This window comes from Protobothrops mucrosquamatus, unplaced genomic scaffold (genome assembly GCF_001527695.2).
Source record: "Protobothrops mucrosquamatus isolate PMUCROS unplaced genomic scaffold, P.Mucros_1.0 scaffold1144, whole genome shotgun sequence".
Lineage (NCBI taxonomy): Eukaryota > Metazoa > Chordata > Lepidosauria > Squamata > Viperidae > Protobothrops > Protobothrops mucrosquamatus.
The window spans coordinates 188,226-201,656 of NW_015387360.1; the positions used below are offsets into that span (position 1 = coordinate 188,226).

The 13,431-nt window shown below is 37.9% G+C and overlaps 1 protein-coding gene across 1 annotated transcript; it reads right to left on the reverse strand.

The window, feature by feature from the left end:
* Positions 1-2,634: 2,634 nt before the first annotated feature.
* TFEB (transcription factor EB) lies at positions 2,635-13,061 on the reverse strand. The gene is made up of 8 exons (XM_015820558.1): positions 12,845-13,061; positions 10,458-10,706; positions 9,856-9,936; positions 9,310-9,430; positions 9,063-9,119; positions 7,824-7,899; positions 5,223-5,370; positions 2,635-3,734 (listed from the first exon to the last, which is right to left on the reverse strand). Exons 1-8 carry the CDS (start codon positions 13,040-13,042, stop codon positions 3,276-3,278), a joined length of 1,389 nt encoding a protein of 462 aa, XP_015676044.1. The 5' UTR covers positions 13,043-13,061; the 3' UTR covers positions 2,635-3,275.
* Positions 13,062-13,431: the final 370 nt, after the last annotated feature.

Consider the following 13,431-nt stretch of genomic DNA (forward strand, 5'->3'; position numbering starts at 1 on the left):
ATTCTGCAGTGTTTTTTCCTAGCTGATAGCATTTGGTTAATTTCCAAGATGAAGATAATGTTTTCATTTTTTGGAGGCTATATATTTTTTCTGCTGCACTTAGGTACTCATTTAAATATCTAGCTCTCCATCCATTCATCCATCCCTAAAAGGCTAGAGATATATATTTAGATGAGATTGCACATGTTGGAGAGATACATAGCAGTGGAGTGTACAAACTCCAAAGAATAAAATAATAATAAACTGAACAAATGGATAAAAATGCCAAATCCAGTGTAAATATCTGGCTGTGTGACTAACCATAATAACAATATAGTAAGTCTTTTCTCCCCCAAAAAACTTGGTTTTCCCATCATACTGTTCCTTCTTGAATCAAAGTATCCACTCTATTTCTATTAAATGCAGACCAAGAAACAAAAGAATTGCAACAGTTGCTATGATAACTAAACCGTCAGTTGCTATGATAACTAAACCGTCAGTTTTGACTGTGCAAAAAGTATACTAAAAGGCTACAAACACCACACTCTAGGAGACAGGACACACTGAGATTGTTAGACTAGCAGTTCTAGGAACAAATCCACATAGTATCCTTGTTTTGATGCAAGCACAGCATCAGCCCAATAAGGGAGACCAGACTAAGAAACCAAAGCAATATGGGTCAGGGCTATTTTTATTGCCAGATCTTTTATAAGACTCTTGCAAGTCTGAATGTGTTTCCTCTCCCTCATTTTATCTTCATGTGAACTAAGTAGGGGCTTGTCTGAGATACTATCTCGAGTTATTTTCTTAGCCCAGGCTCAACTGCTTTTGTAGCAGTTCTTCCTTCCCCCTTTCCTTCAATGCCATTCCCTAGAGCAGGGGTGTCAAACTCGTAACGTCACGTGATGTGTCACGATGTATCGCAACTTTTTTTCCATGGGGTGGGTGCAGTTTCGGCATGATGCATCCAGCCCGTGGGCCGGCAGTTTGACACCCCTGTCCTAGAGCCTCTAGAGATAGCTCACTAATCATTTCAACAGAGCTAGCTCAAGGGTATATACTCCTGATGGTATCTCCTGTTATTAACACAAAGATTTGCATTTTCAGGGTAATTGGGAAGGACAGATAACATTGGTGTGCTTTGGCATCCTTGGCCTTAACCTAAAGCCATTCCTGTTCCCATAGAACATGTCCATATGTCACTATCTGGGTCTCACTGTCCACCTGAGAGTGAGGCAACCTGAAGATGACTTTAGCTACTCCATTCTGAAAATGATGTTTTCTCTTCTATTCTGCTTCTGAATACTATGTGCAAGTTATATAAGATACATGATGCACATGATATGTTAGAAGTGCAATTGAAAGGATCCTCCGCTTGTCTCTCTATAGCCTGCCTAGGATGGAATTCTGTTTCCAGTGTCTTTTGGTCTTAGGAGACCTAGCTTCTAACATACTGTTAGTTGGATAGTATGCAGCTCCTATGCCAATCCCTATAACAAAATATCTTTCTCAGACTTTAATGTTTCAACAGCATTGGCCCAGTAGTTGCACAATCTGGGCAATCATTCGGTGGCAGCCAAGCAGTACAAAAATTCTTTACCACTGTCATCTAGTGGTTGATAGTTGAACCACCCATCCATAATGTCAAGAAATACAGAAATGTTCATTCAGTCAAGAGTGTGATAAGAAAAAAGGGGAAAAAATCAGCACATTGTGCATGCCAAGAGGAGGGCATTTCTCATTTGATGAAACTGGTCAGGGCTGGAATATCAGAACCATCAATGACAGCCTTTAGAATAAACTGCTATGTGTCAGCAGTGTAACAGAAACTGTTCTGTGTGCAGTATAAGGGTATGCTGTGGGGACAGCAAGAATTAAGGCAGCAAGATTTACTGCTGGTTTTGGTGCATATGAAAGGGCAAAGCAGCTGCGTGGATGTGGCCTAAGTCTCACCTGCTTTGATTTATACTGGATCTTCAATTCTACTATCTTTATAAGATAAATTTATTTGGAAATACCGGTAATGAAACCTGGGACCTTATGCATGTATCCTTTGTGTTTTACTACTGAGCTATGACTGCTCTACTTTAAACCCTTCAATAATCATTCTAAGGGCTTTAGACTTAAAATATACATTCATCTATGTTTCTCCACAATCCTAAATTCAGAACCAAAGTAATAGGACCTTAAATCATATAAGCTGGAAGTTCAAGAGGAACAGAATAGACTAATAAGCTTAATATAAATCAAATAATATCATTTGATACTTCTCAAACACAAAAACACTACCAACCTATCAGAGCACCCACGTCTTCCACTGAAAAGCAAAAACCAACAAAAAGAGAAGTAAAATCTACTTCAAATTAGCAAAACAATTTGCCCAGTCTCTTGGATGACTGGTGGCAGTAAAAGCTGTTCAAATGCCTCCAGATGCTCATACATTTCTATTCCTGTATGGCCATTAAGCTGTCAAGGATTGATAACCAAAAAAGATTCAGAAAAGCAGTGGGGAGGCCCAAGCCAAAATTTAGGCTAAAAACCATCAAGGTTTAACAAAGTGCAAGTCATTAATTAAGGCTGTTGTATCCCAGCCTTAATTGAAACTGAAAATATTAAAAAGGTTCTGTGAATGTTATTGTACTTTCTTCCTTTCTCAAAGGATTAAAAATCACTATCCATCACTACTCAGAGTTAACTAGTGACATCCCCACCCCACTACAGAGCGTATTGAGTGTTCCTGTTCAATACCAAAAAGAACTCCAATATGAAAGCACACCTGAAGACATTCCCACTGGCCTGTTGATCAAAAGGTGGGAACAGACACAGTTGACCTTTACTGGACATATGAATGCCAAATCTCGATTAAAGCTGCTTGTCAAAAAAAGGGTACACAGCTATCTTGATGTCCAAGGTTGTTCACAATCATATTGTTGTGAAACTATTCTAACTGGCTTCGTGGGGCTGGAGTATGAAGAGCACAGGGCACAGGAGAGGTCTGCAGGAATCAGACTGACCATATTAATTGTGCAATCATGGAAGATGAGGACAGATTGTTCACTTTTGGCAAATCAAGGCAGAGGAGAAAGTCAAGGATTAAAATTTCAAGAACTATGGACAATCCTTTGTGCTAAAGATTCTCCCATTCCCATCAGAACACAAACCATCTCTGATTCAGGATCCATTTCTTATTAACCTCGTAAGTCTTTGAGGAAGTCTAAACAGATAAGTCAAATGAAGAAATTTTCACTTCACAAATAAACCATATTGAATTCCTAATCTGCTTGGAGGGCTTCTCTTCACAGCATATCAGTGTCTTCCATGCTGAAGCTGCTTCTCCGACTGCTAGCCTTTGAAGCCTCTGGGGACACAGTGGAAAACAGGGGGTCAGAAGCCACAGGAAGCATAGTATCCTCCATTAGCATCAAGTCTAACTCCTTCTTGGACAAGGAGGGAAAAGAGACATTTTGGCTAGGGTCCAGCGGGTCATGAAAACCTCTACAACTGTCATCAAAGCTCAGGCTATGAGTAAAGTTCAGTTGGTGGTAGGGAGATTGAGGAGGAGGAGGAGGAGGAGCAAAGTGAGGCTGGTGCTGAGCTTCCGGTTCAGCTTGGAGTTGCGGTTGCTGTAAGAGCTCTGCTGTCCCCTCCTCTCCAGAGGTTTCTTGCTTCACCATATGCTGAGCTAGTTCAGCCATGTTCATATCGGAGGGTGAAGAGGTTGGCAACCCATGGACTTGAGCTTGCATCTCCAGTTCCTTGAGGACAAAGCACCAAAATAAAGGATTCTTACAAAAGAAAAGCATAGAATATATAATCACAGCCATCACCATCTCTGCTCTGTTCTACCATGAATATACAACAGTGTGCAATAAATAATAACTGTATGGTCTGTGCTTGGGGATCTCCTACACTGGATAAGTATAGTATGATCAATAAACAACAGCCTTTACCTCCATATGGCAAATGCAAATTTTACAATACATACTGTATGCAGCTACTTTATTTTTTCAATTTTTCTATTTTTTCCAATCTAACAAAAATTGAAAAGAATTTATGTAAAGGGTCCAAGACTCAGTTTGTCAGTGGGATAACTCTCCAAACCCAGAATGGTTCAGTACAGAGAGAGAAGCTGAAAAAAAGAAAGACTAAGTTCAAAACTTCCAGATCTAGTTTATGGTTATGGAGGGGGGGGGGGAATCCACAAAAAAAACCCCAATGCTTCCCTATGGAAGAGACAGTTGGGCAGTAGTCAAGAATGTTGCCAACTTTTCCATTTTTAAGTCTCCCTCCCTCCTGATCACACTGAACTAGAATGAAGGTGCTATTAAAGAGCTGGGAAGAAAATTCAGAAGCCATGCTCTGTATCTCTTCCTTATTGATTTCATTTTGCATTTGGGTTTATAAATGCTCTAAGTAATCGTCTTAAATGTTTTCCTGCACCAAGTGGAGTAAAGCATTGATAGGCAACTTTCTAAATTCAGAAGCCATAACTAACTTCTTAACAGATGAAAGCACCAAAAGGGGAGTAGCTGATATACTTATCAGCCATTTTTTGATGTTTTCCTTAATTTTTAATATTAACTGATTGGCAAATTGTCCCATTTCCAGTCTTCCATTCAGCTTTCCAGTCTTCCACCCAATCTCCATCCATTTGATGATCAAACGGGCACAGTTTAACAGTGCAATTTCAAACTATTTGGGGTGGGTATGCTGAAAGTAATTTTTCTTCCAGAACATCTCACTTCTATTTCCACTTTTATTTTTGAAAACAAAACAAAAGCGGTCATACTTTTTAGCAGCAAAATCAGATGCTGGGCAACTGAAAACAGGGCACTTGGAACCACGTATAGCCCTCAGTCTGACCACTCCTGAAGTTCAGGATGGAAAAAGAAAAAGAAGTATTTCCATAAACCATTTTTCAACATGTCTTTTCAAAACTTCTTGGATGCCACATCACCATGTGAGAATAATGTTGGGTTGAAAAAGAACACATGGTACGACTTTCAGGCAATCACTGAATTCCATCAGTGAGCACACAGAAATGACTATCGCTGTAAGTGCTGGCTTTATAGCCCATATTATGAATCTCTTCTATGCTTTTCCCTAGCATGACAACATGAAGCAAGACTTCCAAATAGAAGTAGAATTAAGCTAATTATTTTCAGTGAGATAATTAAAGAAAGCAGTTTCTATAAGCACATAGAAATACCGTAGGCAGAATAAGTAAAGGACACGGGGTTCACCTGTATACGAAGCCAAAGCTGCTTGTTAGCCATTTCCAGACGCCGAGAATGATTCTCAAGATCTCGTGATCTCTGCAAATCTTTCTGCATCCTTCTGATATAATCAACAGAGGCTTTCAGGATTGTCCCTTTGTTCCAGCGCACATCTCTGGAATAAAGCATAGGGGGGGGAATGTTGTCATTCCAAAAGATTACTTCCAGAGTTAGAAAAACTCTTGTTCATAATCTGTTTAATTTTTTGTTTGGGATTTTCAAACAAATGGACAAAGCAGCCAATAATTCAAGACAATGTATAAAATTATTACACTTTCTAAGGCCAAATGATGTGACTTCTCTAGATCAGATGTGCCACCTCCCCAGTTGCTGGACTTTTAAGCTGCTTTATCAGCTTGTCTGGATGAAGCAATCTCTCAGAACACAAAGCAAGACTGGTACCAAAAAAATGTATCCAATTATAATACAATTCATATGGTAGATGTCATATGGAACTCATAGGAACCAATAAAACAATGTCATAGCACTGACATCCCCAGAAGAAATTAAGCTGTGCCAACAATCAGCCATATTGCATGTTTATATAAGTCACAGAACAATTTTTTTCTCCATCAGAACACACTGAAGAGATGAAGCAGCTATGTCTTGCATGATATTCACAAAGCAACTAGATAGCTCTCGTGGAAGTTAAAATCAAAATATATATTTTAAAACTTGCCTGTTGCAGCTGGATATTTTGTAAAATATGACAGTCTTGTAAGATTTCAGCATTTTTAAAATGCATTCATTCATTCATTCATTTACAATCAGTGGTGTGTGTACGACCTGCAAGTTTTGCCATAGCATTATAGACTACATTATTTTTCTACTACAACTCGACTTTCTTTTTCTAAAGTGCCAGATAATTTTTAAATGTCTTTTCCAACATTACTAATTAATATTAATTCAAATCTTCTGTGGCTAACAGGTCCTTGGTCAGAAGCACTCTTTCTGAGCCAGCCTCTCCAGATGTGTTAGGATTACAACTCCAGGGTTCCCAACCAGTGTGCATTTTTGTAATCACAGTTCTTCATTCTGGCTACAAACATTAGGGGTTGGTAGTTGGCAGCCACAATCCATCCAGATCAAAACAGGATCATGTCACATAAATGGTGCAAAATTAGGTGGTTTACTTAACTGCAGCAATCAGTCCTTTGTTTTATACATATTTAAAAATCTAAAAATAGCCATTGCAACTGCCTACTAAAGCTTGATAGTCTATTTTCAAAAGTCAGTCCTGACAGATAAACAAATCCCATTCAGAGGAGCACATAAATTTCAAAAATTATAGTCCAAATTTTGAGTATAATATTATATTATATTGAAGAAATTAAATAGAAGTTGTTTCATAAAGCTAATATGTGATAGGACTAATGTTCCTTTTATCTAAAACTCATACGAGGTGTCATCTTGATCACATGCTATCTTTAACCAAACCCACTTGTTGAAATCTGAATGTAGCCTGTTGTGTTAGTTTGTTTATAAGCTTTCCATAGCAAAGAGCTCTGGTGTGTGAAGTATGAAGGAACAGCTTTCACTCCTCGCTCAGCCAATGGCTATTTAAGGGAGCACAACAACACTGGAGCTCCTTTCTGGTGCTATTCTTATACGGCCTTGCTCCCTTGGTGCTATTTTGGCATTTTACAGCATTGTTACTCAGAACTCATTCTATCTACACTCAGTGCAAATGCAGGCTTATACCTGTGAAGTCTTTCTCACACTATAAAATGAAAAAAAAAATCAAATCACAATGTGTGCAGGCATGAGGGCCATATCTGTGGTTTACTTCAAAATGGCTTTTCCTGTGCATTTTGTTTCTCTTCAACCACAGCTATTCAGTACAGAGCCTACTGGAGTAAAACTGCTTTAGAAACAGGGTGCTGCAGTGATTTTTTTTCCTGGAAGAAAGAGTAGATGCAGGGTAGAAGGTCAGCCTTCCCACTTATATTATCCCCAGAGGTACTGATGGGGACAATAAAAAAAAACCAGTTAAGATGGTGGCCAACACAACATGATTAAAGCATGCAACACACACTTTACAATGCAGGGGTGGTTTTTGTTTTTGTTTTGGCAAGCTCACAGTCCCTTCTTGACCCCACTGTGGAACCCCCTGAACCAACCCTGTTCCCGCCTCTCCTCTGCTTTCAGGGATTGATAGATACTCTATTTAATCTTCAGAAAAAGTAAATTTCCTATTGTTTATAATATATTTTACTTTTAAAACAATTAATAATTGAAGTTGTAAAATAGCTATAAATCTTTTTCTAGACATTTTAAATAATCTTCCGCAGTTTGTCAAATGTGACCAAAGCAAGCTACTGTGGTTATGTTACATTCATGTCATTATGCAGAGTTTCCTTTGATTTGGAGTATTTTTCATTTGAAATTTAAAGTTGTTTGGTGCGTTTGTGGTTTTTAAAGGCAGAAATAAAATATAGTTTTCAACACAGCAGACATGGGAAAATAATTTCCCATCCAACTTTTGCTCTGGTTGCCTATTTCTCGATTTGGACTCTTGTCTCGCTTTAAGAGGAAACAGGAAAATATAAACCATTGACTAGAACTTACAGATCACTAGCTTTTGGAATCAGCATCCCTAGTTCCTTAATGCGATCATTAATGTTGAATCTGCGTCTTCTTTCAACTTAGAACAGAAAGAGAGAGAAAAAAATCCTGTATGAGATATTAAACATTATAAAAAATATCAACTTTGTCAATAAAAAACAAGTATAAAATGGTGAAATAAATAACCGGATATTGCTTATTTTAAGGAAGATATAAAATATCTGAGCACTGATGAACATCCTTAGAAAGTTCCAAGTTCCTCCTTTTGCATTACCCCAATTTCTCCCAAATTCCTCCTTTTGCATTAACCTAATACAGGAACAATAGTCAATCCATCTGGATGCTCACACATTTCTGTCCTTTGTTGGACAGATCTTATCTGGATATTATAATCAAATTCTTGTAGATTACTGCATTGAGCTTCCTACGAGGCTGCAAGGCAATACAGAAATTGCAATGGGTCCAAATCATGGTGGCTAGGCTTATATCAAATATCTCCTGATAAAACACTTATGCTGGATAAATAGCACTAATTTCCATCAGACTTCCTAATAAAATCTTGTTGCTAATTAGTACATATTTTTCACACCTATAAAATAGTCTGTAATAATGTCTTTGTTTCTAATGTGGATTATGCAAATTTTGAGTTGTTTTAATTTTTTCCAAATAATTAAATTTGAACTGGGGGGAGGAATTTGCCCCATTTACATTCCATGTTAAGCATCTATATTCCATGATTAATCAAATAACTTAGAAAAGTCTATGCCTGTAGCAGCCACTTTTTCAACATCGTTCACATATTTATTTTAGTTTTTTTTTAACCAGTTTTCTCCATCATTTCATTTTGAACCTCTTGCAAGTTTGCTTTAAATTTCTCTCAAAATTCTCTGGCTCTTTGAACAATATTTAATCAAAATTTGAAGATCCCATTCCAGTCCAACAGTCTAATCTGTCTCCTTTCTGTCTTGATTCAAGAAGTATTTAAATATTAATATGCACACTGCACTCTGTTGTCCATCTCTATTTTTAATCTATTTAGTCTCTATTTTCGATAAATGGTGCATTCAATGACCATTGAGTGTAGCTACATTCTCTGCATCAGAATAATAAATGGAGAATACGCATGCTTGTGCATAAAAATACTGTTTCTAAATCATTGCACACAAATTAGATCAACAAAAGGGCTAATGAAATATAGCAGAATGCATTTCAACCACATGGTTTTAACCAACCTCCACTTACTGAGATTATGATTATCCTTCTTCTGGCGTTCCTTAGCCAAGGCACGATTCTCAGCATCTAAAGATAACACAACAAGCTGTTATGAAAAGCAATGGGCCAACCAGAACAAGTTTCATTGTATACACATATGCATGCATGTGTATAAATAGATGCACTGCTGACCTACAGTCTGAGGCAAAGCAAATTACTAAAAATTACCCTGACCATTTGGACAGATACACACTGGCTACACAATCTGCCATGTTACCTGTAAGCTCTCTCTTTTGAGTGAGATCAGCAGGACAGGAACTGCTGGTAATGCCCACCATAGAAGGCGTCATCTGGAGGTCACTGTTATAGACATTCATATGGCTGCTGGATAGAGGCAACTGGAAAACAAAGGGAGGAAGACAAATGCACATTTATTTTAACACAGAAAATAGAGGATAAGAAAGTATCAGCCAACAGAAGGCCTGATTCCCAACAGGAATATCCTGTGGCTTTTAGCCCTTCACCACTCTTCCCAACCATGGATCTCCCATTCATTATATGCAGGTGGCTCAAATATTTATACTGTATATGATTCATTTAACAATGTTAGATCTCACCATATAAAAATAAGTTTTACTATTTTAAAATGTTTGCTAAATATTACTATTGGTCTCCTACAAAACAGTGACTCCAAATTAATTATTTGGAAAGAAAGGAAGGATAGATGCAACCACTTTATTTCAGTTGTTTTATTCCTTCTCCCATGACCACTTCCCTGCCTAGAAGCAAGAAGTCCTTTAAAAAAAAAAAGAAGTATACTCACAGTATTGGGCATATGAATTTCTGGATTAAGACACCCCACAGTAGTTGTCAGCTGCATAATATCTTCAATGACATCATCTATCTAAAATAGGGACAAAAAGGCTATCAGATATAGATTTTTTTTAATGCATTTTGGGTTTTTTTCCAAAATGTATATAAATTCACAGACATGGGAAATGTAAGTTTGACACTGATTGATTGAATGATTGATTGATTGATTTGAATAGATGACACTTGATTCCAATTGACTCAGGGCTGCTCACCCCATAAGAACAGACCCCAGACATCTCTGATGGACTTGCTAAGTCAGGGTTCAAATCAGAGTAGATTTGTTGTTGTTTGAGCAACTTTATCTGACTAAGCCTTCAGCTAAATCACCCAAACTCCAAGTTCTCTCTGATAGTTTCCTACAACAGAAGTGTGATGCAAAACATTGCCTTTCATTGTGTAGCCCCCCCAAAACCTATGTTACATAATCAGAGAATCATGTGGTTCAATTACAGCTGGACTTTTCCACTTCAGATTACGGGAGTTGAGTACTTCCTAACCACAGTTTATCCCAGCCTCTCCAACAATTCCTGCGTTCCCAAGGAACTTACAAACCTCTCTCTCTGGATTGGAGCTGATATTAAGCATTGCCATTGGACTGTTCGGAGTGCTGTTGCCTGCAGAAGAGGACATGACATGACATGGTCTCACCCCAGGGGAGGCTGAAGGAGGAGGCTTGGGAGAAGGAGCACCAAGTAGCGGTGCAAACTTGTTCCCATAAGTTTCAGACAGATAGTCTTGGACCTTCTTGTCTCGTGACCTTTGCAGATGGTATGTGGTAGGATTTTCTAAGAAGGACTGAACCTAAAAAATATTGGAGAAATAGAAGAGCTATCACGTAAAGGTAAACATAATTTTCAAATATATACGTCTTCAGAAAGAAATAGGCTGGGTTCATACTAAAAAAAAAAACACACCTCCACAAAATGAGCTATCCATAATATCAGGGCCCCAGACCTGATGGAAGTGCCAGATTTTCACTGTCTCAAAAGTTTGATTTCTGGAGCGGAGTGGTTCCAAGGCAGGTACTATGACACAAAAGGTCACTCTCTCACACATGAGTCCCAGAACATGTCTCTCTTGTATGGATCTAACAGGATGGATAGGCATCATTGGGAAGAGATGGCCCCATAAATAGTCTATTCCCAAATCACGAAGAGCTTTTAGGGTAACCATCAGCACCTTGAATTACACCTGGAAGCATACTGGTAGGCAATGCAGCTCACAGAGCAGAGGTGTCACATGTGCTGAACAACCAGCATTCATAACTGCACACATTGTCACATTTTATACCAACTGAAGCTTCCAAATGCTCTTCAAGGGCAGCCCCATGTAGAGTTGGGAGGTAATTGAGGCATGAATGACTGTGAGCCCAGCTATACAAATGAATGTCACAAATCTTTGTTATCATCCTCTAATAAGCCTCTAATTGGGTACGAGTCACTTTTAAAGCTGTTAAAATTGCATTCGGCCTCATTTCTCCTTATCTTGATTTTTCATATCATATATCATATATAGATTGCAGATTGCCAGAAGTCAGAGTCCTATATTGCTTATATAACTATAAGACCCCTGATATCCCACCCTAAACAACCAAATACATTCCAGGATCAGAAAGAACAAAAATCCTGCCCACATAGGTAAACCTTGCCATATTAAACAATGATTTGTCATTCTTTGCAATCTAATTGGATTCAAAATCCACATGGAAATAACATTCTATTATGAATTGATATTCAAAGACTGAAAAACCATTTGTCCAGGATGGAATAAGGACTCCTGACATGGGCAGGGGTTGGACTAGAAGACCTCTGAAGCCCCTTCCAGCCCTATGATTCTATGAGAAGGAAAATGGATGGATTGTTATTTTTTTAAGGCAGAGTCAAAGAAAGAAATTTAATACTTACAGGTAGTCTTTGATTTATGATCAGTTGCTTAACAACCATTTGAAGTTACAATGGACCACTCCAAAAGCTACTTACAACCCATTTTCAGAATTATGATGGCCGCATACCCCTGGTCACAAGATTGCATTTTGTGTGCTTGGCAACCAGCCTATTTTTATGGACGTTTGCAACATCCCTCAATGATGTGACCACAATTTGCAACTCTTTTGCTGGTTTCTGGGATTTATGTCTGGTTTCCAATTAAAAAATACCCATTAGAAAAAATGGATTCATTTAACAGCCACAGCGTTTGCTAAACAACTGTTGTAAAAAAATGATTGTAACTCTAAATCAGTCACGATTTAGTCTCGACCGATAACTGCAATGACTTATGACTGTAATTCCAGGCCCAATTATAGTCATAAGACAAGAACTACCTGTATAAGAAGCCAAACTAAACTAAAGGAATTCACCCACTTTTGAAGGATAAATCTCATGACACACAAAAAAAATTACTGGACTACATCATCCCAGCACTAAATAAAGTCAATTGTACATAGAAAAGTGATAATAAATTGCCTTGTAATGATGAAGCCACTTCAAACTTTACAAAACTATAGCAAAGGATAAAATTTGTAGGATGATTAAAGAAAAACTATAGGAATCCAATAACTCAATTGGAAAAATATAGCTGATTAGCAGCTAATCACTTGTGTTTTTCTGAGCGGTTTCGAATACTAAAGTAAAACCATTTGAAAGAAAAATTCTGCATAGATTCTCTCCCCCTTTCCCCATTTAAACATACACAAATGCTTAATTCAAATGAAAGGACTTGCTGGTTTTCAATGTATTTTTCCAACTGATATATCAGATATATTGGTAAGCTGCCAAGACTCGCTTGATAGTGAGAGGGGAGGCATATAAATTTAATAAATAAATAGATAATAAACAAGCAAGCCAGCAAGCCATTCATTTCTTGCAACATAACAGTTTTAACAGATATTCTATTTGCCTCTATCGTTCTCCATGACCAAAGTTTTATTCATGCGACTGTACCTTTAAAACTTCTCCTGGCACAGGTGGTGGTGATTGGAAATGAACTGGCGTGTTGATGGCTGGGGTTGGAGCCATTGGCATTTGTTGCTGTTGCTGCATGTAATGCATCACTGACTGCTGCTGAATGCGCTCCCGTTGTTCCTCTTGTTGTACTTGCTCTCGCATAAGCTGCATCCGTAAACCAATGCGAGATGCCATGGCTGATATTTGGGATGTCAAAGTTTGTTAAAAATACCTAAAGTCCTAAGAAGAAAATAGAAGGGTTGAGACTCAGGGATTCAGCATTAAATGCTAGCTTTCGATCATTTGCACAAGTCATTAAAACTGATTTAAGAGCAGCAAATCTCTCAACATTAAGAACCTTCTATAATCAATCTAGTAGAATAGGGGACTTACAACCTGTTATTTTGCCTATCTTTTTTTTTTTACATCTAATTCAGCCTTCCCAGCTCTGGATGTGTTAGATCTCCAATTCCCAGAACTCTCAATTAGCAAGCTGAAGGAAGCTATTGCTTTTGAAATTGATATCAACTACCCACAACAAATTACAATTTGTTTTCACTAATATTTCCCAAATGTTAAAATAT